Raw genomic sequence first — 26208 nt, forward strand, 5'->3', positions numbered from 1 at the left:
CCGCCAGCCGGCAGGCAGGACTGTCCTTTCAGCTGAGTGGAAAGAGCCACTGTGGAGCCAGGACACACACCAGGGGGCCAGGGTAGAAGAGAGGGCCTGAGTGAGAGCGCCGCCCTGAGTGTTTCCCATGGGTCTGGGAGGCTCCGAGCCATGCTGACCCCGGGAGCCAGAGCACTTTCAATCGCATGCCCACAGGCCGCAGCTCTGCCAGCATTCAGCTCCTGCCAACGCCCCTCCCCATGAGGGGGTTCACTCCCACTGCAGGGACTGGAGAGTGCAGAGGCCCAGAGCTGGGAGAGGGTGGCCCGCTGTTGCCAAGAGTAGGCTGCCACAAAGAGTAGACTCCCACAAGCTGAGCCTGGGAGAAGGAGCAGGAACTCGATTTCATAGAAGGGTGGGGAAAAGCTTCGGCGTGGCATACAGCCACCCCCATGTAGTTAAGCGAAACTCACAGAAGAATGGTCCCCAAAGGAGGTTCCTCAGTGAGAGAGCACCAGAGTGGGAGCCAAGATCAGCGCTGAGCCCTAATCGTGCCCTCATGTAGTTACAGAACTCAAGTATGGTGCCCCTGCCGCCTCAAATGTACAAATAGTGACCCTAGCAGGCCTACCTCCCGGACAGGGTCCTCGGAAGGTCAGAGGAGAGCGGGAGTGGGTGCAGATGGGATGCTGGCAAACTGTGCTAAGATGCGCCCCTCACTGCTCAGGCAGACAGGGACGCCTTCCAGAGCCCCTTCCAGGGCTCTGCAGGGCCCCTTCCAGAGCACCTGGCAGGATTCAATCATCTTCCAACAGGACAGAAAAAGGACCTGTAGTGTGGGAAAGTCAAGGATGACTTTTACTTTCTTTGGGCTTCTTCTGTATTTTTTAACACAATGAGCAAGTGGTAGTTTTAGAAAGAGTAAAAAGTAAACTCAAGTTTTAAAAGCAGACCAATCCAAAGAACTGTGAGAATTTGCAGGCAATGCCCTGGTTTGCTCCAGTGTGAGAGTGAGGCCTCTCGCCCAGTCTTGCCCACTTGCCCGCCCCCAAGGCCACCTTCCACTCACCTTGGCCCGGCGCAGGTCTTTCTCGCCCCCAAGCTGGGCCTCAATCAGATGGTCACAGTGGATGGTGGACGGCACGGCCACCTTGGGCAGCCCGCTGCTGATGAACTGCAGCATGGCCATCTGGGCCGTCGCATCCTGCATGGCCACACGGTCCGGCCGCAGCCGCAGGTACGACTTGCCCCGCTCGATTTCCTGGCCGGCAGGGTCATCCAGGTGTCCATACACGATCTTCTCCGAGAGGGTCAGCGGCCGGTTCAACCTGGTGGGAGAAGAGCAAAAGGGTGACCTGGTGCCAGCTGCACGGCCTCCTCCCACCCTGCCTCTCCCTCTCAGTCCACATGGCAACCTCAACAGTGGCCAGGGTCAGGGAGCCTGAACTCAGGACCTCACGTTCCACTTGGGTGGGGACTGCTGGGTCCTGCTCAGTGTGCCACCTCCTCACCTCCCGCAGCACCTGGCACTTGTTAGGTGCTCCACAATTACTTGGTGAGTAAGTGAAGGACATCACAGGAGGGCAGCGCTGGTTCTTTTCAAAGGATCCTGGCTTTCCCAGCATAGTAACTGCTATGATCTACTAAGTCCCCGTAACATGCATATCTCATCATTCTCGCCGTTTAACAAAACCACCAAGAAGAAATAGGCTCAGCAGAGTGACCAAGTTCACAGATAGATTTCGCTACTTCCCTCTGTGCCCTCAGCCCCACTAAGGCACAGGGAATCAGGACCAGCATCCCCTTTACTTGTCCCCCCTGTCCACCATCTCCAGCCCTCCACACCTCAGGCCTGGGATGCCTGGCTACCCAACTATGACACTAAAGCTTTGCCCATTAGCTCTGGACATAGACAGGAGTATCTGTCAGTTTTCAAGAACAGAGACCCGGTCACTGCCACCGGCCTCTCACTGCTCCTCCTCTTCCTAGACCCCATTTCCCCAGAGACTCTACCCCTCCCTTCCTCTTCAGAGCCCAAATGGCAATCCAAACCTGCCCTGGGGTCCAGTCCTGTCAGGACTCAACCGTCTTCTCCCGCCAAGCCTCCCACCCATCTAGACCGAGCTCTGTGCGGGTCCACTCTCCCTACCAGGCTCAACGTTCCCGCTGACTCCTGGCTGCACCCACACAACAGCTCGGCCGCCCTGCCTGCCACAACAGCCCCTGTCGGACCTCACCCTCTGCCCCCGAGAATTCTCAAAGCCTAGGCCAAGCTTGAGACTTCCTTCCTAGGGAGGAGCAGAGTTTGACCCACACCCAGCAGTCTCTGTCCTATTGTTTGAGGCCCAGAAAAAAGTTTCAGACTGGGAATCAGAAGCTCTGAGTTAAACCCTGACCTGGGGCCTGGTATGGTGGCTCACGCCTGTAATCTTAGCACTTTGGGAGACCAAAGCAGAAGGATCACTTGAGGCCAGTTCAAGATCAGCCTGGGCAACAGAGTGACACTACGTCTCTATAAAAAATAGAATGAGGCCGGGCGCAGTGGCTCACGCCTGTAATCCCAGCACTTTGGGAGGCCGAGGTGGGTGGATCACGAGGTCAGGAGATCAAGACCATCCTGGCTAACACAGTAAAACCCCGTCTCTACTAAAAATACAAAAAAATAGCCAGGTGGGGTGGCAGGCGCCTGTAGTCCCAGCTACTTGGGAGGCTGAGGCAGGAGAATGGGGTGAACCCGGGAGGCGGAGCTTGCAGTGAGCCAAGATCACGCCACTGCACTCCAGCCTGGGCAACAGAGCGAGACTCCGTCTCAAAAAAAAAGCCAGGCAGGGTGATGCGTGCCTGTAGTCCCAGCTATGCAGGAGGCTGAGGGGGGAGGATCACTTAAGCCCAGGAGATCAAGGCAGCAGTGAGCCATGATCACACCACTGCACTCCAGCTTGAGCAACAGAGCGAGATGCTGTCTCTAATAAAAACAAACAAAAAAGCCCAAACCTCACCTATTACTGAAGCCACTATTTAACAAGATAAGCAACTGCTGTCATCAGTGAGCTCAGCCAGCCCATCTCTAAAGTCCAGGGCTTGCGCTGGGATGAGATAACAGCTTGCACTTCTATAGCGCTCCATTTTTAAACCGCTTGATTGAGGTATAATTGGCATATAATAAACTGCATATTTAAGGTACACAATTTGCTAAGTTTTGACACTGTATACAGCTGTAAAAACCAGCACCACAATCAAGATATGGACCATATCCATCTCTCCTTCAAGTTTCCCCAACCCTTGGTAACTCCCTCCCACCCCTTTGCCACCACTGGTGGGCTTTCTGTCACTAGAGACCAGCGTTATCATAGAATTTACTTTCAGCTCAGCATTATCCTAAGCATTTTCATGTATAAAACTCATTTTATCCTCACAGCACAGATGAGGACGCTGCAGCACAGACAGACAGAGTAGCTTTGCTTCAGACCGCGAAGTCATCGAGGGGCACAGCTGGACCACGAGGAGGCAGCAGTGTGGCCCTACAGCTGTGCTCCTGACGCTAATCTACACAGTCTCTCCACACCTGGAACCTGGAATGGGGCCGGCACATGGTGAAATGTTCCATTTTCATTATTATTATTATTTTGAGACAGGGTCTTGCTCTGTCACCCAGGCTGGAGTGCAGTGGCACAATTGTAGCTCACTGCAGCCTAACCTTTCAGGCTCAAGTGATTCTCCCACCTCAGCCTCTGAGTAATTGAGATTACAGGCACATACCACCACACTGGCTAATTTCATTTATTTATTTATTTTGTTTTAGTAGAAATGGGTTCTCATTATATTGACCAGGCTGGTCTTGAACTCCTGGGCTCAAGTGATCTTCCCGAAGAGCTGGAATTACAGGTGTGAGCCACCTCGTCCTTTCTCATTTATCGTTATTGTTATCATCAATATGCATGCTGAGAAGGCAGAGAAACTTCCTTCTGCAAGCTGGGTTCCAGTCCCTCACCCCTAAGTTTACCCAACCTCTTCAAAGTAAGAGTTCCCGGCTGGGTGTGGTGGCTTACGACCAGCATCGTAGCACTTTGGGAGGCCGAGGCGGACGGATCACTTGAGTCCAGGAGTTCGAGACTAGCCTGGGCAACATGGCAAAACTCCACCTCTATAAAAAATATAAAAAGAAGCCAGGCATGGATGGTGGCATGTGCCTATAGTCCCAGATACTTGGAAGGCTGAGGTGGTGAATGGATTGACCCCAGAAGGTCAAGGCTGCAGTGAGCCATATCGAACCACTGTACTGCACTCCAGCCTGGGTAACACAGCAAGACCCTACCTCAAAAAAAAAACACAAAAATCCCTAAGGTGCTGGATCTGCTGGCAACAGCAGACTGGTGATTCTGAGCATCTCTACGAATAAAAATAGCACTAGCATGAGGTACGGCCTGCGCCGAATGCGGCAGCACTGCCAAAACTGGTGTACGGGCAATGACTCACTGCAGGCAGCACAGCCCCTCCTTCTGGGCCCCGAGGGAGACAACAAATGGGCTTAAAAACCCAAGACCTTGGAAGCAAATGATTGAAGCTATATAAAAAAGCTCAGTGATGCTGAAGTTTTAGGATGAGTTCATCACTGAATGTCCCTGAGGATTAACTAAAGATGACAAAATGGGTCTTCATGTCCATCTGTCCCTCTGCTCTCCAGATGACACAGATCCAGTTCTCAAGAACACACTTAGACTCCTTCTGTCAGCGACCCAAGGTGGAAGAAGAGTCCCCCAGCAAGTCCCTTGGCCTTCTAAAAAATTCTTAGAATTTTTTTTTTCTATTTTTATTTTTTGAGCCAGAGTCTCTTCCTCTGTCACCAGAGACACCACTCTGGCTGGAGTGCTGTGGCGTGGTCTCAGCTCACTGCAACATCCACCTCCTGGGTTCAAGCAATTCTCCTGCCTCAGCCTGCCGAGTAGCTGGGATTACAGGTGCTCGCCACCATGCCCGACTAATTTTTTTGTATTTTTAGTAGACACAGGGTTTCACCATGTTGGCAAGGCTGGTCTCAAACTCCTGGCCTCAAATGATCCACCTGCCTCATCTTCCCAAAGTGCTGGGATTACAGGCATGGGCCACCACGCCCGGCTAGAACATAATTCTTTTTAGCATAACTTCACCTCTGCCCTCTTTCTCTGTGTCAGGGTTTCGCAGCCAGGGCACCGTGAACCTGTCTGGGCCGGAGGATTCTTTTGTCGTGGGGCTGCCCTGTGCGCTGCAGGATGCTTGGTAGTATTCCTGGTTACCCATTGGGTAACAGTAAGCCCCAGCCCCAGCCAAGTTATGACAACCAAAAATATCTCTAGACATCACCAAATGGGCCCTAGGGGACAAAATTGACCACCCCCCACCTTGTTGAGACCTGCTCTGCGGCAACAATGAAAACAGAGAACAGGCCGGGCGTGGTGGCTCACACCTGTCATCCCAGCACTTTGGGAGGCTGAGGCAGGTGGATCACAAGGTCAGGAGATTGAAACCATCCTGGCTAACATGGTGAAACCCCGTTTCTACTAAAAATACAAAAATCAGCTGGACATGGTGGCAGGCGCCTGTAATCCCAGCTACTCGTGAGGCTGAAGCAGGAGAATCACTTGAACCCGGGAGGCAGAAGTTGCACTGAGCCGAGATCGCACCACTGCAGTCCAGCCTGGGCAATACAGCAAGAATCCGTTTCAAACAAACAAAAAAGAGAAAACAGAGAACAATCCTCATCTGTACTAATCTGGAAAATGTTAAAAGTTATTGGACTTAAAAAAAAAAAAAAGAAAACGAAAATGAAAAAAAAAGTTATTGGACTTTTCTGGTTAAGCAAGTTTGGAAAAAAAATAAGCAAAGGAAAAATATTGTTGTCGTTGTCAATTTTAATGATAAAATTAAAACCTAAAAAACTCCCAGTGCCTTAAAGAGTATTTTGTTGTTGTTATTAATTGTTTAATGCAAAAACTAAATGGTGAATAATATTCTTCTGTCAATTATCTCAAAGCGAACCTCTTACTGGGCACAGTGGCTCAGGCCTGTAATTCCAACACTTTGGGAGGCCAAAGGCAGGAGGATCACTTGCGCCCAGGAGTTCAAGACCAGCTTGGGCAACCCCATCTTTTAAATTTTTTTTTTTTTATAAATTAAAAAAACAAAAAAGGGCCGGGCGCGGTGGCTCACGCCTGTAATCCCAGCACTTTGGGCGGCCGAGGTGGACGGATCACGAGGTCAGGAGATCAAGACCATCTTGGCTAACACAGTGAAACCCCATCTCTACTAAAAATGCAAAAAATTAGCCAGGCATGGTGGCGGGTGCCTATAGTCCTAGCTACTCCTTACTCGGGAGGCTGAGGCAGGGGAATGGCATGAACCCAGGAGGCGGAGTTTGCAGTGAGCCGAGATCACGCGACTGAACTCCAGCCTGGGGGTGACAGAGTGAGACTCTGTCTCAAAAAAACAAAAAAAGTGCCAGGCGCAGTGGCTCACGCCTGTAATCCCAGCACTTTGGGAGGCCGAGGCAGGTGGATCACTTGAAGTCAGGAGTTCGAGACCAGCCTGGTCAACATGGTGAAACCCCATCTTTACTAAAAATACAAAAATTGGCCAGGCGCGGTGACTCAAGCCTGTAATCCCAGCACTTTGGGAGGCCGAGACGGGCGGATCACGAGGTCAGGAGATCGAGACCATCCTGGCTGACACGGTGAAACCCCGTCTCTACTAAAAAATACAAAAAAACTAGCCGGGCGAGGTGGCGGGCGCCTGTAGTCCCAGCTACTCGGGAGGCTGAGGCAGGAGAATGGCGTGAACCCGGGAGGCGGAGCTTGCAGTGAGCCAAGATCTCACCACTGCACTCTAGCCTGGGCAGCAGAGCGAGACTCTGTCTCAAAAAAAAAAATAAATAAATAAAATAAATAAATAAAAAATAAAAATACAAAAATTAGCTGGGCATGGGGACGCACACCTGTCAGCCCAGCTACTTAGGAGGCTGAGGCAGGACAATCGCTTGAGTCCAGGAGGTGGAGGCTGCAGTGAGCCGAGATTATGCGACTGCACTCCAGCATGGGTGACAGAGTGAGACTCAGTCTAAAACAAAAACAAACAAAAACAACAACTAAGCAAATCTCTATGACAGTTCTCCTTCACACCTGATGAAAGCAAGGTGGAAGTGTTTTACAGACTAAAGAAAAATCTATCACTTTTCCACCGAGCAGCGGTCTGAAAGCTCCAAGAATAAATACAAGGTCCTATATTGACGGGGACCGTGGTTCTTCGTCCTGACTACACTCTGGGACCTGCTGGGGAACCGGCCAGTATTTCTCACATTTTGCCGGGCACACAAGCCCCCTGGTGATCCTGTTAAATGGCCGGTTCTGACTCAGTGGGTCTGAAGTGGGGTCTAAGATGCTGGAATTCTAACAAGCTCCTAGGTGATGCCAATGCTGCTGGCCCACGGACCACATTTTGAATAGCAATGCCTAGACCGCTTGAATCAGAATTGCTAGGAGTCGGGCTCAGGTGTCCATCATTTTTAAAGCTTCCTAGGTGATTCTAACATGAAGCCCAGAAGAAACCCACAAGAACAAGCCCTGGGAGGCACTGGAGTGAGAGAGACACGGGCTTGAGTGTGGGGTCAGTCATTCAATACATGTATGGCCTTAGGGTATTTCCCCAATCTGACCTTCAATTTTGTTACCTGCAAAATGGTGGGGGGCAGAGATGGAGAGTAACAACTCACAGGGGTTGTTGAGAACAGAAATAATGTGTGTCAAGTACCGAGGCCAGACTGGACAACGAAGTGGGTTCTTCTGTCACAGCCGTCCTTGACAAACAATTAATAGGTCTTTTACCATAATTAGATGATGCTGTGTTGGAGGCTGTTGGAGATCCAGATTAAGGAAGTCCCTACCCTTAAAACTGAAGTGGGGATACCAGTAGATAGAAAGCAAAGTGGCATGAGAAAGGAAGTATGAGGCAGTGGTTAGAGCACTGGGGGATACAAAGACAAGACACCACCACTCATGCACCGCGTGGCTGTGGGCAGGTTCCTTCTCCAGCTGAGCCTCAGCTGCCCAATGGGTAGACTCAGATTTGTTCTCTCCCAGGATCACCATTGTCAGTATCAAAGAAGCCACCAGGCAGGCAAGGGCACAGCCCTGTCTGCAGTTGTTCAAGTTCCAATCAATCAAAGCAAACCTCTATGACAGCTCTCCTTCATGCCTGATGAAGAGCAAGGTGCAAGTGTGGGAGTGTGGGCTGGTGTGCATTGCCAGCCCCAACTCCTCATCCTTTGTGGTACCTTATTCATCCTTTTGGTGGCAGCATCTAGCCCAGGACCTGGCACACAGGACTGCAGGGCAGAGCTGACTGCCATTTTACCAAGTGAGAAAAATGAGGCCCAGAAAAAAGACATGCTCAAGATCCCACCTTAGGCCAGGCACCGTGGCTCACGCCTGTAATCCCAGCACTTTGGGAGGCCACAGTGAGAGAACAGTTTGAGCCCAGGAATTCGAGATCAGTGGCAATATGGCGATACTCCATCTTGACAAAAAAATAAAAAAACTAGGCGAGCATGGTGGCTCACACCTGTGGTCCCGGGTACTCAGGAGGCCGAGGTGGGAGGATCACTCAAAACCAGGAGGTTGAGGTTGTAGTGAGCTGTGATCATGCCACTACACTCCAGTGTGGGCAAGAGAGTGAGACCCTATCTCAAAAAAAAAAAAAAATAGTCCCAGCTGGGTGCAGTGGCTCACACTTGTAATCCCACCACTTTGGGAAGCTAAGGCAGGTGGATCACCTGAGGTCAGGAGTTTGAGACCAGCCTGGCCAACATGATGAAACCCTATCTCTACAAAAGTACAAAAAATTAGCCAGGCATGGTGGTGCGTCCCTGTAGTCCCAGCTACTCGGGAGGCTGAGGCATGAAAATTGCTGGAACCTGGGAGGCAGAGGTTGCAGTGAGCCAAGATTGCACCACTATACTCTAGCCTGGACCAGAGTGAGACTCTGTCTCAAAAAATAAAATAACATAATATAAAACATAAAATAATAAACTAAAATAAAGGCCGGGCGCGGTGGCTCAAGCCTGTAATCCCAGCACTTTGGGAGGCCGAGACGGGCGGATCACGAGGTCAGAAGATCGAGACCATCCTGGCTAACACGGTGAAACCCCGTCTCTACGAAAAAATACAAAAAAACTAGCCGGGCGAAGTGGCGGGCGCCTGTGGTCCCAGCTACTTGGGAGGCTGAGGCAGGAGAATGGCGTGAACCCGGGAGGCGGAGCTTGCAGTGAGCTGAGATCCGGCCACCGCACTCCAGCCTGGGCGACAGAGCCAGACTCAGTCTCAAAAAAAAAAATAAATAAATAAAAAAAAAATAAACTAAAATAAAATACACCAGGTGCAGTGGCTTACGTCTATAATCCCAGGACTTTGGGAGGCCAAGGCAGGCAGATTGCTTGAGCTCAAGAATTTGAGACCAGCCTGGGCAACATGGCAAAACCCTATCTCTACTAAAAATACAAAAATTAGCCGGGCGTGGTGGCATGCCTGTAATTGCAGCTACTCAGGAAGCTGAGGCATAAGAATCGTTCCAACCTGGGAGGCAGAGGTTGCAGTGAGCCAAGATCACACCACTGCACTCCAGTCTGGGCAACAGGGAGAGACTCTGCCTCAAAAAAATAAAAAAGGTCCCATCTTAATTTATCTTCTGGGTCCCAGACCTCAGCTCTCCTCTGTGCCTGTGTACTGAAGAGGAAATAGAAGATGATTCTCCAGGCACTGGGCCTGGTGGCTTCCAGAGGGCAGGCTGAGGGTCAGCAGCCTGCCCTGAAAAGGTTGGGAGGTTCAGGTTATAGCACCAAAGTGTCCCTGAGACCTGGCTATGGTTCACATCTAGAGGGTTCTTGATAACACAGATTATCCCTTGGCAGAGAGGGCAGAAATTACAACACTGATCTGGAATGCCTTTCCTCAGCAGAAACCTTTGCACCCTGAATACCTTGACCCTGCCACCATCGCCAACCATCCTTCACGAAACACCTCTTCGCTGCCTGACAGGGGCAGGCAGCAGACACAGTGCGCTTGAGTAGTCACCGCCTCCCATCTGCAGCCTTACCGTTTGCGAACAATGTTAATATTCTTCTCTAGCAGGTCATAGTGGATGTACTCGTTGGGCTCAAAGTGGCTCATCGCCACCTTGGCTCGTTGGCACAGGACTGAGGCCACATGGTACTGCCGCACACCCAGAGCTTTCTGCAAGAATAAACATGACAGCCATTGTCAATGGAGCACTTAGGAGAGTCCATCCCCGAGGGCAGCTCAGTATGGTGAAAAAAATCCAGGAATTAAAGTGTCAAGAGCTGTTCAGTAACTGCAGCCTCAGCTTCCTCATCTGCAGCACAGGGGATGACAAAGCAGCCACAAGGAACACAGCCTGGGGTAGGAACAAAGTGCAAGGGATTTACAGGCAAAAATCGCTGAGATCAAAGTCAACTTCTATCATGTAAGGTATATCAACATAAGAAAAGCCCTCATTGTCTAAAACCCAGAGGAGATAGAAAATAGGGATATACCCAGCTCTGGTGATCACACAGGGGTCTGGGAAGGTTAATTGAGACCGTGAAGTGAAAGTGCTCATTAAGCTGGAAAACACTACCCAAACCGGAGCTATTAGTCTATCTGCACTATAAGCTTCTTGAGAGCTGAGATCAAGCCTTATTTATCTTACTCATCTCTATGTCTGGACTACCTGGCACATACTGGAGATTCAACAAACATCTGTGGGTCAGAGGGAGGAATGAATGAGGAAAATCCCGCACTTGGGCTTTGGATGTTTCCTCATCCTTTCAAAAGGTGGTGCCTAATTCCCCTCCCACCTTTTTTTTTGAGACAGAGTCTCGCCCTGTGGCACAGGTGGGAGTGCAGTGGTGGGGTCTCAGCTCACTGAAACCGCTGCCTCCTGGGTTCAAGCTTCAGCTTCTCCTGCCTTAGCTTCCCAGTAGCTGGGATTACAGGCACGTGCCACCATGCCCAGGGCTAATTTTTGTATTTGTAGTAGAAACAGGGTTTCACCATGTTGGCCAGGCTGGTCTTGAACTCCTGATCTCAAGTGATCCATCCGCCTCGGCCTCCCAAAGTGCTGGGATTACAGGCATGAGCCACCATGCCCAGCCATTACCCTGCCTTTGAATATGTGGCAGACTTAATTCTACTTTATAGAATGTGACAAGTGATACTATGGGACTTCGAGACTAGGTCATAAAAAGAACAGCTTCTGCCTGGCTTGCTCTCTCTCTTGGATTGCTCTAGGGCAAGACAGTCCCCATGTTGTTAAGCAATCTTGGGAGAGGCCCACCAAGACAGCAACAGAGGCCTCTTGCCGATAACCAGCACCACCTTGCCAGGTGTCAGTAAGCCACCTTGCAAGCGAATGCTCCAGCCCCGGTTCAACCTGTCAGATGGCTAGCCCCAGCTGACATCTTCACTGCAACTTCTGGAGAGTCCCCAAGCCAGAACCACCCAGCCAAGCCACTCCCAAATTCCTGGCCCACAGAAATATGAGATAAATGCTTGTTGTTTTAAGCTTTTAAGTTTGGGGGCAATTTGTTACACAGCAATAAATGAATGATTGTTATGGTGGGATCTGTATTAGTTAATTTTTTTTTTTTTTTTTTTGAGACGGAGTCTCGCTCTGTCGCCCAGGCTGGAGTGCAGTGGCGCGATCTCAGCTCACTGCAAGCTCCGCCTCCCGGGTTCCCGCCATTCTCCTGCCTCAGCCTCCCGAGTAGCTGGGACTACAGGCGCCCACAACCGCGCCCGGCTAATTTTTTTTGTATTTTTAGTAGAGACGGGGTTTCACCGTGGTCTCGATCTCCTGACCTTGTGATCCGCCCGCCTCGGCCTCCCAAAGTGCTGGGATTACAGGCGTGAGCCACCGCGCCCGGCCAATTTTTTTTTTTTTTTTTTTAAGAGACAGTGTCTTGTTCAGTTGCCCAGCCTGGAGTGCAGGGGCAAGATCATACTTCCCTGCAGTCTGAAACTCCTGAGCTCAAATGATCCTCCCACCTTAGCTTCCTCGGTAGCTGGGACTACAGGCACACACTACTACACCCAATTATTTAATTAATTTATTTATTTACTTATTTTTGAGACAGAGCCTTGCTCTGTCGCCAGGCTGGAATGCAGTGGTGCAATCTCGGCTCACTGCAACCTCCACCTCCTGGGTTCAAGCACTTCTCCTGTCTCAGCATCCTGAGTAGCTGGGACTACAGGTGTCCACCACCACGCCCAGATGATTTTTGTATTTTTAGTAGAGACAGGGTTTTATCACGTTGGTTAGGATGGTCTCGATCTCTTAAACTCATGATCTGCCCGCCTCGACATCCCAATATGTTTTTCTTTCCTTTTTTTTTTTTTTTTTAAGGGAGTCTTACTCTGTTGCCCAGGTTGAAGTGCAATGGCATGATCTTGGCTCACTGCAACCTCTGCCTACCAGGTTCAAGCAATTCTCCTGTCTCAGCCTCCCAAGTAACTGGGACTACAGGTGCATGCCACCATACTTTGCTAATTTTTGTATTTTTAGTAGAGATAGGGTTTCTACATATTGGTCAGGGTGGTCTTGAACTCCTGACCTCAGGTGATAAACCTGACTCAGCCTCCCAAAGTGCTAGAATTACAGGCGTGAGCCGCCGCACCCACCCTAATTCTTTTAATTTTATTTTTTTGTAGCAACAGGGTCTTACTACATTGCCCAGGCTGATCTCAAACTCCTGGCCTTAAGCGATCCTCCTGCCTCAGCCTCCCAAAGCAGAGATTACAGGCATGAGCCACTGTACCCGACCTGTATTAGTTAATTTTAAACTATGAATAATAACCTTCAAGGGTACCTTGTTACCAGAGAAGAATAAATGAATCCAAAGAAATGATAGCAAGAGGCCGGGTGCAGTGGCTCACACCTGTAATCCCAGCCCTTTGGGAGGCCAAGGTAGGTGGATTGCCTGAGGTCAGGAATTTGAAAGCAGCCTGTCCAACGTGGTGAAACCCCGTCTCTACTAAAAACACAAAAATTAGCCGGGCATGGTGGCGGGCACCTATAATCCCAGCTACTTAGGAGGCTGAGGCAGGAGAATCATTTGAACCCGGGGGCAGAGGTTGCAGTGAGCCAAGATCACCCCACTTCACTCCAGCCTAGGTGACAGAGGGAAACTCCGTCTCAAAAAAGAAAAAAAAGAAAAGAAAAGAAAAAAAAGGAAGGAAGGAAGGAAGGAAGAAAGAAAGAAAGAGAGAGAGAGAAAGAAATGACAGCAAGAAGGAAAGAGCTGCTTGCTTTCTAGGTGGTTGGTGTTCCTCGTCATACCCTGGGTAGGGGAAGAGGCAAAGCTGAAACCACTGCCCCAGGCTCCCTTCTTTACATCACCCGGATATATAATCCAAACGCTGTCAACCTCAGCACCTGAACCCAGTACGTACTCAGAGCAGCCATTCCCTGTTTGAGTCACCCAGCAGTGAGAATAGGCCACATTCTGAAACAGTACCCCCGACCATCACCCATTCTAACCTGTCTGTGGCAGGGGCGACATCCCCAGTCCAGACTTCACATCCATTTGCCCCCAAGCTCAAACCTGACTGATGGCTCCTCACTGCCTGCCTCACTGGGTAGGTGCAAAGAACCCACCAATGACATGACATCAAAGGACCTTCCACAGTGCACGTGCATAGGAAGAAGGTAGTATATTTCTGCTGCAGTGATAAACACTATCCCTGTGACACGGGGAGGAGCCCAGTGCATGGGGTGGATGGAGGAGCAGAGCCCTGGGTTTCAGGATGGCCCCACAACTTACCGATCCTGGACAATTTAACCTCTCCAAGCAATCGTTTCTTCACAGAGCTATTGTGAGGATCTGGAGACATTATATAGAGTACTGAGTACGTTTCCATGATTATTACCCTGTGCATTCCTAAGTGTACACACTACCATGTTCTTCACACAAATGAGAAACCATACAAGTTGTTCTGCAACTCATCTTTTTCTTTTACTTTTTTTTTTGAGATGGGGTTTCGCTCTCATCACCCAGGCTGGAGTGTACTGGCATGATCTCAGCTCACGGCAACCTCTGCCTCCCAGGTTCAAGCAATTCTCCTGCCTCAGCCTCCCAAGTAGTGGGCACTACAGGCATGCACTACCGTGCCCGGTTAATTTTTGTACTTTTTTGGCGGAAATGGGGTTTCACCACATTGCCCAGGCTGGTCTCAAACTCCTGACCTCAAATGATCCACCCACCTTGGCATCCCAGAGTACTGGGATTACAGGTGTGAGCCACCACGCCTGGCCTGCAACTCATCTTTTTCATTTACTAACAAATCTCAGACATCTTTCCAATGTGAAATTACCAATCTGTTTCTTTATTTTTACAAATTAATTGCCCTAAGTTTCAGTTTCCTTAGAAATAAAAACAACTGTAACAATACCTATTGCCTGGTGCAGCAGGCAAGACAATGCATTGTAATCTTATCTACGGTACCGGGACAAGGCAAAGCTCCAATTCCCACAGCCAGGGCACAGTTAAGCCACCTACAGACTACATCTCAATACCTACAAATAGGCTTCAGAAATAATGCTGGGCCAGGAGCAGTGGCTGATGCCTGTAATCCTAGCACTTTAGGACACAGGAAGGTTGCTTGAGACCAGGAATTCAAGACCAACCTTGCCAACATAGTAAGAGCTGTCAAGGACAAAATAGGCCAGGCACAGTGGCTCACACCTGTAATCCCAACACTTTGGGAGGCTGAGGCAGGAGGATCAATTGAGCCCAGGAGTTCAAGACCAGCCTGGGCAAGACAGCAAGACCTTGTCTCTACAAAATAAAATAAAACATAGATTAGCTGAGCGTGGTGGCATATACCTATAGTCCCAGCTGCTCAAGAGGCAGGAGATCACTTGAGCCCATGAGTTCCAGACTACAGTGAGCTATGATCTTGCCACTGCACTCCAGCCTGGGCAACAGAGCAAGACCTTGTCTCAAAACAAAACAAAACAAGCTGGGCACGGTGACTCACGCCTATAATTCCAGCACTTTAAGAGGTTGAGGTGGGTGGATCACCTGAGGTCAGGGGTTTGAGACCAGCCTGGCCAACACTGTAAAACCCCATCTCTATTAAAAATACAAAAATTAGCAGGGTGTGGTGGCAGGCACCTGTAATTCCAGCTACTCAGGAGGCTGAGGCAGGAAAATCGCTTGAATCCAGGAGGCAGAGGTTGCAGTGAGCCGAGATCCCGTCATTGCACTCCAGCCTGGGAGAGAGAGTGAGACTCCATTTCAAAAAACAAAAAGGACAAAATCATATGTTGATACAGAATATAGCCTGGCACGGTGGCTCACGCCTGTAATCCCAGCACTTTGGGAGGCCGAGACAGGCGGATCACTTGAGGTCAGGAGTTCGAGACCAGCCTGACCAACGTGGTGAAACCCCGTGTCTACTAAAAATATATTAGCTGGACGTGGTGGTGTATGACCGTAATCCCAGCTACTCAGGAGGCTGAGGCAGAAGAATCGCTTGAACCCGGGAGGTGGAGGTTGCGGTGAGCCGAGATTGCGCCATTACACTCCAGCCTAGGCAACAAGAGTGAAACTCTGTCTAAAAAAAAAAAAGATACAAAATACAACTTATGGGTAAAGAAAGACTATGATGTGTCTAATATGAGACAAGCATGGTGTGACGCACCTGGAATATATTACATGGTCTAATCTTCACAGCCACCCAGTGAAGTGGCTCCCATGATTATCCTATTTTCCCAGTCGGGAAACAGAGGCATGGAGGACGAATGACAAGACCACACTGTAGGAAGTGGGATCCAAATGCAGCCTGACTGACCCATGTGCTTGCTGCTGCCCCAGGCAAGTCATTTAACTCCTTAAACCTCGGTGCTTAATGGAGATACACTTCATCTGTGTTAAATACAGATGAAATCAGCTACACATTTCACCCTTAATCACCCTGCCATTCTGCTTTCCAACTATGTTAAAGTGTCTGTTCTCAAATCCAGTGCTGTCCCAGAGGACTTCCTGCCCCGATGAACAAGTTCTAGATCTGTGCTGTCTGGCATGATCTCAGCTCACTGCAACCTGTGTCTCCAGGGTTCAAGCAATTCTCCTGTCTCCACCTCCTGAGTAGCTAATTTTGTATTTTTAGTAGAGACAAGGTTTTGCCATGTTGGTCAGACTGGTCTTGAACTCCTGACCTCATATGATCCGCCTTCCTCGGCCTCCCAAAGTGCTGGGATTACAGGCGTGAGCCACCGCACCTGGCCTTATTTTTTTAGAACATGTTGCCCAGGATGGCCTCAAACTCCTAGACTCAAGTGATCCTCCCACCTCGGCCTCCCAAAGTGCTAGGATTACAGGGATGAGTCGCCGCACCCAGCCATGGAACGGAATTTTTTATGTCACTGAATTTTAACTTGCCAGATTGAACAGCTTAGGTTTATAAATTAATAAGGATGAAACACTCATTCTCACTAGTGTATCTGCTCATCGCAACAAAAAAGTAAAAGACAGCTAGACTTTCAGTCTTTGCCAGTTCACCTATCTTCTCCAGGCCTCAGGGGAAATCTCAGCTTGACTCCTGGCTTCAGAGCAGTGAAAGCCTGCGGTGCATGAAATGTCACATGGAAACTGTTAAAAGGGGGGCCACGTCAACATGCTCACCCTGTTTTTTTTTTTTTTATTTCATTCTCTATACATGGGCAAGAAATATGCTTACCCTGTAGACTGACTTCAAGGGCAAGGCCACCATGTGTTATGGTTTGAATGTGTCCCCCAAAGTTTATGTGTTGGCAACTCAATGCCCAATGTCAGTGTTGAGAGATGGGGCCTTTAAGAGGTGATAAGGTCAGAAGGGCGCTACCCTCACAATGAATTAATGCTGTTATTACAGAAGTGGGTTAGTTGTCATGTGAGTCGGTTCCTGATAAAGGGATAAGTCTGGCCCCCTTCCTCCCCTCTCTCTTATCCTTATACCTTCTACCATGTGGTGACACAGCATGATGGCCCTCACCAGATGCAGCCCCTCAATCTTCGACTTCCCATCCTCCAGAACTGTAAGAAATAAATTCGTTTTCTTTCTTTCTTTCTCTTTCTTTCTCCTCCCTCCCTCCCTTTCTTCTTTTTTGACAGAGTTTCATACTTGTTGTCCAGGTTGGAGTAGTGGCGCTATCTCGGCTCACTGCAACCTCCACCTCCCAGGTTCAAGATATTCTTCCACCTCAGCCTCCTGAGTAGCTGGGATTACAGCTGCCTGCCATGATGCCTGGCTAATTTTCTTTTTTCTTTTGAGATGAAGTTTTGCTCTTGTTGCCCAGGCTAGAGTGTAATGGCATAATCTCTGCTCACTGTAACCTCTGCCTCCCAGGTTCAAGCAAGTCTCCTGCCTCAGCCTCCTGAGAGCTGGGATTACAGGCATGTGCCACCACGCCCAGCTAATTTTGTATTTTTAGTAGAGATGGGGTTTCACCACGTTGGTCAGGCTGCTATTTAACTCCCAACCTCAGGTGATCTGCCCGCCTCAGCCTCTCAAAGCGTTGGGATTACAGGTGTAAGCAACTGTGACTGGCCTAATTTTTTGTATTTTTAGTAGAGACGGGGTTTCATCATGTTGCCCAGGCTGGTCTCAAACTCCTGACCTCAGGTGATCCGCCTGCCTCAGCCTCCCAAAGTGCAGGGATTATAAGCATGAGTCACTGTGCCCAGCCTAAATTCCTTTTCTTTATAAATTACTCAGTATGTAGTATTCTGTTATGGCAACACAAAATGGACTAAGACACCACGTATCATTCATTCACGGACCACATATCTCATATGTTAAAAAACAAAACAAAACAAAACAAAACTAGCTTTGGGTCTTTACCCTACTCTTAGAATAAAAATAAAAACAATTACTAATTAAGCATCTGTTCCATGCCAAGCACTTTCTGTGCCTATTCTGAATTCCAGTATAATAGTGCAGATAAGTGTTATTCCCATCTTACAGATGTGGAAACTGGAGATCAGAGAGGTAAGTCAGAATTCACTAGCTGGTATGCAGTGACTCCAGGATGCCAGCTCAGGTCTCTCTCTCTGTGATGGATCACTTCTAGATTCCGCTGCCTCCAGAATCTGGGCCAGTCCCTCTCACCTCATATGGCCCATCCTTTCCCAGCGCAGTGTGATAGTTCGGATTGAAGAACTATAGTCAGATTGCCCAACCCAGCTCCACCACTTAACTGCTGTGACCCTGGGGAAGTTATTTAAGTTCCCCATGTCTTAGTTTTGTCATAAAGAAAATGAAGATAAACTTCATAGCATTGATATAAAATGAAATCATTTATATAAAGTGCTTGGCACATGGCCTATTCATAATAAAAGCATTCCACATGTGTTATACTGTATCGTTTCTTTCATAAAGGAGATGAATGTAAAACTAGAAGTGGCGACATTGTGTTCCTCCTCTGGATATTGCCAGAAGCAGCGTGACTCTTCCTATTTTTCTTACTGCAGACAGCTTTAAAGGTCCTTGTGGCTGATTAGCATTTTCCAGAAGCCTTAGCTCATCAGGTCCTTTGGCATTCCTGACCCCCTTCTGATGTATTCCAGCTGCTCTGTACTGTTCCTCCTTGGTTACCTACTCCTTCCAACTTTGGACAAGTCATTCTAAAACTCTAAACTTATTTATCTAGGTGCCTCTCTTCCTCCTCTCCAGATTATTTGTAATTTGTTAGAATTTGCCTTGGAAAGCCTTCCATCCCTCTCAAACCCCTTCTGCTCATGGGGCCTTGGCAGTGGGATCTCAACTATCTGGTTCTGGGAAATTCAGAACCGGCCTTCCTCAAGGGCACTGAACATGATGAACTTCCTTGGCCAGAACACATTCTAAAGGGACCTGCCACAGGCCTTTACAGATGTAGTTTTTCTTCTGCTTGGAATGTTTGCTGTCCACCTCCATTCCCAATCTGCCCTTTGCCTAGGGAACATCCAATTGATCCTTCAAACTCCAAATACATTTAACTTTCTCAGGGAATCCTTCCCCGAATCCCCGGCTCTACCAGAGCCTCCTATTATATATGCCCTTTACTTCTTGAGTTCATTCATGAGATGATGTCTGTCTCCAAATATTTCAGTCTGTAAGCTCCACTAGGGAGAGATTGTGTCTGTTCAGAACTAAATTCCCCCGGCCTGAACAGCAAGCCTGATACACAGGAGGTGTTACATAAATACCAATTAGTTAAAAAAAAGGGATGTTGCTTCTACCTTCCCAACCAGCTCTTCCTTACCAAGCAGGGTTAAATACAGAGCAGGCTGAGTTAGTCTTGTGAGAGAAAACAGTTACCAAGGCAAATCAATGCTTTATCAGTCTGAGATGCTTTTAGTTAGACTGTAAAGAGGTTCAACATTTTGAAAGACAATTAGGTAATACATATTACAATGTAAAATGTTTGCCCTCTTTGACTAGCTTTCCCTCTTCCAGGAAACGATCTAATTAAAATACATAAAAGAGCAGAGAGACAGGCAAAGACACTGTCTGCAGCACTATTTTTAAGAGAACAACCCAATTGTCCATACACAGGGCACTGATTGAATACGTTCTGGCTCAGGCACCATGGAATGCCACTCTACAGCTGTTTACAAAGAAGATAATCGTGGTGGTTGCACAACATTATGAATGTAATTAATACTAATGAATTGAACACTGAAAGTGGTTAAAATGTCAAATTTTATGTTAGATTTGACCACAAGTTTTTTTCTTTCTTTTTTTTTTTTTTTGAGACGGAGTCTTGCTCTGTCGCCCAGGCCGGAGTACAGTGGCACAATCTCAGCTCACTGCAACCTCTGCCTCCCGGGTTTAAGCGATTCTCCTGCCTTAGCCTTCTGAGTAGCTGAGACGACAGGCATGTGCTACCACACCCAGCTAATTTTTGTATTTTTTGTAAAGACAGAGTTTCACCATGTTGGCCAGGCTGGTCTTGAACTCCTCACCTCAGGTGATCCATCCGCCTCAGCCTCCCAAAGTGCTAAGATTACAGGAGTGAGGCACCGTGCCCGGCCTGTAACTTTTAAATGTTGCATGATATACACATTTCTTTTGTAATCAGAAAAAGAAAAAATAAACCAGGCAAATAGGTGAAGAAAAGCATACTCCTTAAAGTGCAGAGTAGCATAATTGTTCAGTGGCAATTTGACAAGAATCAAAAGCGTTTTGGTTTTTGGAAATGTGCAAACCCTTTGTTTCAGCAAGTTTACTTACAGGAAGTTATCATTATGAAGGAAAAGGAAAAAAAATGTACCTTTACAATAGCAGAATCTGATTACCACCATTTTAACCCAGAGATCAAACGCGGCACCACCAACAGCAGGACCACCCGACACCAGGGCCTCCTGGTGACCCGGCCTCACCTACGAAGAATTCTTGTCCAGAATGTTTAACCTGCATGTAAGAAAGCTTTGGAAACTTACCTCCAGAGTAAAGGAAATGCAAGGGGACAAAAGAACAATGAAACCCAAAAAGTGGACATTCTACAGGAAAACTGGCCTGGTCTCTTCAAAGAGTCAATGTCCTGGGGAAGAAAGGGCTGGGGCAGGGAGTGGCGGTGCTGCTGTAGATTAAGAGAGACATAAATGGAAAAACCAATGCAATGTATGTTTTTTATCAGATCTTGATTTGGAAAAAGATAGTTATCAAAGACATTTTGGAAGAAATTAAGAATGTGGTCTGGGTATTACTATTAAGAGCATTACTATTTGGCTAGTGCAGGGCTCGCAAAACCTGTAATCCCAGCACTTTGGGAGGCTGAGGCGGAAGGATGGTTTGACCCCAGGAGTTTGAGACAGCCTGGACAATATAGTAAGACCCTGTCTCCACAAAGAAGAAACAAAATTAGCCAAGCATGGTGGCACACACCTGTAGTCCCAGTTCCTTGAGATGCTGAGGTGGGAGGACAGCTTTAGCCCAGAAGGTCAAGGATGCAGTGGGCTGTGATCATGTGTACCACTGCACTCCAGCCTGGACCACAGAGCAAGATCTTATCTCAAAAAAAGGGGGAAGAGGGGGAACTGGATTATTCCAGCTATATCAAAATCACTTGGGAGGTTTTGTAAAAACTCAGCTTCTAGGTCCTATCACTCCCAGAGCTCTGAATCAGATCACCTGCAGTAGGGCCTAAGCATCAGTAAAAGATTACCCGGTTACTCTGAGATAGCCACATCTGGTCATCACTGGACCTGATGTTCTCCAAAGCTCCTTCCAGTCCACAGTCTATAAATATTCCTCCCCAGCAAGCAGGCTCACCAATAAACCCCCTTAATCCCCAAAGGCCTGGGGGAAAGCACAGTAATGTCAGAATGGATTTATCTGAATCAAGGAAGAAACCCCCAGAATCCAGGCCCTTCTGGCTTAGCCACAGCCTTCACCTTCATGTACAAGCAGGGAAGGAAGCAACAAGCTACACATGTGCACATGTGAAATGCAACCCAGTGTTTTGCCCCAGAATGCACATGAGACTCAGAACCGCACTCGATTATGATCAGGCCCCGGGCTGGTCACACAGCTTACTCTTTCTTCTATAAAACAGGGAGAATGGTCGGGCACAGCGGTTCCTGCCTGTAATCTCAGCAGTTTGGGAGGCCAAGGTGGGCGGATCACCTGAGGTCGGGAGTTCGAGACCAGCCTGACACACACGGAGAAACCCCATCTCTACTAAAAATACAAAATTAGCCGGGCTTGGTGGCACATGTCTATAATCCCAGCTACTTGGGAAGGCTGAGGCAGGAGAATCGCTTGAACCTGGGAGGTGGAGGTTGCGGTGAGCCGAGATCACGTCATTGCACTCCAGCCTGGGCAACAAAAGTAAAACTCCATCTCAAAAAAAAAAAAAAAAAAAAAAATCAGGGAGAATGATCCCTCTAGTCTACCTCACTTAACAAAGAATTCATTTAACAATGAATACCTTCCTAGGTGCCAAATGCTGTTACCATGAGGCTTCCAAGCTTTTCCAAGTTAAGGCACATGAACAAAATAATACATTTGGACACCGCAGAGCAGTAAGCAGACTAACCTGCTACCAGGAGGCAACCGGCAGGTTCAGCATGTCACCCTGCTAGGGTGGGGTAAGGCCAGGGCTATCTTGGCACACCCATGTCCCATCTGCTATACTGCACCTGAGGGATGCTTAGTTGTACCACACTGGACACTGGGAACACCACCATGGGGTCCCTACCATGAGGATTACCATCTGGTAGAATAAGAAAGACTGTAGTATTATAGTTATAGTTGCTATTGTGCACATTAGGTGCAAGATTCAGTGAGGCCACAGAAATATGAGCAATCAAGCACAAAAGAAGCCAAGATTTTATCAGATCATGAACTCAAACCAAATCATGTTTGAGTTCAAGTTCAAAAAAACTGGCTAGAGATGTCTATATTTTGAAAGTGATAACAGTAGGATTTGCTGAAAAGTTGGCCAAGGGGTGTGAGAGAAGGAGTCAAGAATATCACTTAGGTTTTGGACCTAAGTAACTGGAAGAATGGGTTGCTATAAACGAAATGGGGAAGGCAACCGGAAAAGCCGACATGCAGGGTGACACCAGGAGTTTGGTTCTGGACATTGGACTATCTGATACCCAAGTGGAGAGGCCAAAGAGGCAGGTAGCTTCTCATCCTAGATAAGCAGCCCTCTAGAGCTCTGTTAATTTGATGATTCATCTAGAAGTATAGATTATCACAACCCAAGATGACCCCAGATCACCAGGAATTTTTTCGTTTGACAGATGAGGATATGAATGCCAAGGTCACATACCTAGTTAACAGTAGTTAGGGGCAGAATTCAAGCCCTCCAATTCTCAAGTCAATGCTTTCCCTCCCATACTACCTCCCCAATTTAAACTAACATCTTCCTGATTCATTAAGTATTTCTCCAGTCCCAGACTATGTGTTGTGGTGCCTGAATTTTAGATGAGAAAACATGTCAAGTAATCACTTATGGGACTGTGTAAGTGACTGTAAGAGAAGTGCTATGACAGAAAAGTTAAGCTGCTATAACAGCATAAAACTGGACAGCCTAATCTAGAATTGGGGAAGGGTTTCTCCAATAAAGTGATGTTTGATCTGAGGCTAAACAAATAGGCTTTAGGGGAACGAGTCCAGGGAATCTGGCACAGAGAGAATAGCATATGCAAGAAAGCACTTGCAACTGAAAGAAAAGAAAACCAGCCAAGCATGGTGGCTCATGCCTGTAATCTCAGCACTCTGGGAGGCCAAGGTGGGTGAATCACCTGAGTACAGGAGTTCGAGACCAGCCTGGCCAACATGGTGGAACCCTGTGTCTATTAAAAACACAAAAATTAGCCAGATGTAGTGGTGGGAGCATGTAATCCCAGCTACTTGGGAGGCTGAGGCAGGAGAATCGCTGGAACCTGGGAGACGGAGACTGCAGTGAGCTGAGACCGCGCCACTGCACTCCTGCTGAGGCAGGAGGATCGCTTGAGCTCAGGAGTTCAAGATCAGCCTGGGCAACATAGTGAGACCTAGTCGCTATTTAAAAAAAAAAAATTACCGGCTGGGCGCGGTGGCTCACGCCTGTAATCCCAGCACTTTGGGAGGCCAAGGCGGGCAGATCACGAGGTCAAGAGTTCGAGACCAGCCTGGCCGACATGGCAAAACCCTGTCTCTACTAAAAACAAAAATTAGCTGGGTGTGGCGGCGGGTGCCTGTAATCCCAGCTACTCGGGAGGCTGAGGCAAGAGAATCTCTTGAACCCGGGACGCGGAGGTTGCAGTGAGCCGAGATTGCGCCTTTGCACTCCAGCCTGGCAACAGAGTGAGACTCTGTCTCAAAAAAAAAAAAAAAATTACCAGAATTTTTCCTCTGTTATAAAAAGCAAGATATATTTCATGGAGAAAATATAGAAAAGTGATAAAACACACAATTTTACAGACTCCCTGAAGCCCATCCAGGGACATCTACCATCATCACCCTTCCACCAGCCTCCCTGGCCTGGTATCTTGTGGGTCCCTAATACTCAGCGACTCCAAGCAAGGCACCAAACACTAGTCTATGCTGCATCTCTCCCTCCCCACAATCCCTGGCACCATGGAATCCATTGTACTCACAATGAACAGGTGTCAGGGCTGACATTTCTGAGGAAATACAACCATGATAATACTAATCCTTATTAGTGATATTTGATATTTTTGTTTTTAATTTTTTTTGATCAGAGTAACATCTTTATGCATTATTAAAATTTAAAAACTATCATCATAAAGGAAACCAGGACTCAAGTCCCAACCCCCCATTTATCTGCCCCAAAGACAACAAACTTCAACACTTGGTAAACTTATCACAAATTCATCCTCGAACTCTCCATCAGCTACGACACTCAATATTATGAATGCGTCAGGAGATCCACCAGCCCTGTGATCTCCTGGAGCCTCTGTCTCCTTCCCCATAAGGTCTCATACCTCTCTGGAACTCACATCCATTAGTATCCTTAGAATATCCTGTCCTTCTCTTGAGTTGGATTCTTGTTTCCTGGATTCAATGGCTTTTTCTTAGATTACTCTTGTTTTGAGAGAACACATCCTCAAGTATCTGCCATCCTTCCACCTCAGCCTCCTAAAGTGCTGGGATTAGAGGCGTAAACCACCACACCCAGCAGAGTATTATTTAAGGAAGGATAATGATGATGCCTTGGGCTTTCTTTTTTTTTTTTTGAGACGGAGTCTCGCTCTGTAGCCCGGGCTGGAGTGCAGTGGCCGGATCTCAGCTCACTGCAAGCTCCGCCTCCCAGGTTTACGCCATTCTCCTGCCTCAGCCTCCCGAGTAGCTGGGACTACAGGCGCCCGCCACCTCGCCCGGCTAGTTTTTTGTATTTTTTAGTAGAGACGGGGTTTCACGGTGTTCGCCAGGATGGTCTCGATCTCCTGACCTCGTGATCCGCCCGTCTCGGCCTCCCAAAGTGCTGGGATTACAGGCTTGAGCCACCGCGCCCGGCCTTTTTTTTTTTTTTTTTTTTTTTCCCTGAGACGAAGTCTCACCTTGTTGCCCAGGCTGGAATGCAGTGGTGCAATCTCCGCTCACTGCAACCTCCGCCTCCCAGGTTCAAGCGATTCTCCTGCCCCAGCCTCCTAAGTAGCTGGGATTACGGGCGCGCGCCACAACGCTCAGCTAATTTTTGTATTTTAGTAGAGATGGGGTTTTACTATATTGGTCAGGCTGGTCTCGAACTCTTGACCTCGTGATCCACCCGCCTCGGCCTCCCAAAGTGCTGGGATTACAGGCATGAGCCACCATGCCCAGCTGGGCATATATTAAACATTTTTTTTTTTTTTTTGAGACGGAGTCTCACTCTGTCGCCCCATGCTGGAGTACAGTGGCACAATCTTGGCTCACTGCAACCTCTGCCTCCTGAGTTCAAGTGATTCTCCTGCCTCAGCCTCCTGAGTAGCTGGGATTACAGGCATGCACCACCACGCCCAGCTATTTTTTGTATTTTTAGTAGAGACAGGGCTTTGCCATGTTGGCCAAGCTGGTCTCGAACTCTTGACCTCAAGTGATCCGCCCGCCTTGGCCTCCCAAAGTGCTGGGACTACAGGCATAAGTCACTGCACCCAGTCATATTTTTTAAAAATAACTTTACAGAGTTCTGTTTTTATTTCCTGATTCCAAAAGTAAAACATACTCAATGCTCAGTTCAACCTCAGGCCACAGAGATATTCCTGAGATCACCCATAAGGCCATCCAACACAGTTTTCCCAAAACTGGGAAATGGGAAAATTTTTTCCCATACTTAGAGCCTACGTCTCAGGCCTGGTAAATCCCAGGCCCTCATCTAGAAGAAATACTTTCACTGTGCCCTTGCCCTCCACTTTCCCCCACTTTCTGGGGAACAGAGGGGCCGAGGCAGAAAATCTCCCCTCATAACTCCCATAAGCCCCCTGGTTCAACAAGACTAGGTCAGGAAGCTCACTCTCTTCCAGAAAGCCTATTCTACTGGTCAGTTCTAAGATTTTAAACCAATGCTTCTTAAATCAAATGAAAATGTGCCCCCATTACATGGTTCCAGCTTTGGAGATCTGAGCTTAAATCCCAGCTCTGCCCCTTACAAGCTGTATAACCTTTATCTTATTTAATCCCTCTAAACATCACTTTTTCCCATCTGTAAATGGGGATAATGCCTTCAGAGGCTGCAGTGAGGATGAAA

The 26208-nt window shown here is 48.1% G+C and overlaps 1 protein-coding gene across 2 annotated transcripts in view; it reads right to left on the reverse strand.

Moving 5' to 3' along the window:
• The window catches only part of ACO2 (aconitase 2), a 61348-nt gene that overhangs the window by 21245 nt on the left and 13895 nt on the right, over window positions 1–26208 (reverse strand). Inside the window, exons 2-4 of one of the 2 annotated variants that reach the window (XM_025398702.1) lie at window positions 10099–10235; window positions 9623–9628; window positions 1049–1168 (exon numbers count right to left, since the gene is read on the reverse strand). In XM_025398702.1, the coding sequence (XP_025254487.1) occupies window positions 1049–1168 (120 nt within the window). In that variant the 5' untranslated portion in view covers window positions 9623–9628; window positions 10099–10235. Of the gene's footprint in view, window positions 1–1048; window positions 1308–9622; window positions 9629–10098; window positions 10236–26208 lie in introns of both variants that reach the window. The other variant, XM_025398701.1, reaches the window with a different exon arrangement.

The sequence above is a fragment of the Theropithecus gelada genome, chromosome 10 (assembly GCF_003255815.1).
Source record: "Theropithecus gelada isolate Dixy chromosome 10, Tgel_1.0, whole genome shotgun sequence".
Lineage (NCBI taxonomy): Eukaryota > Metazoa > Chordata > Mammalia > Primates > Cercopithecidae > Theropithecus > Theropithecus gelada.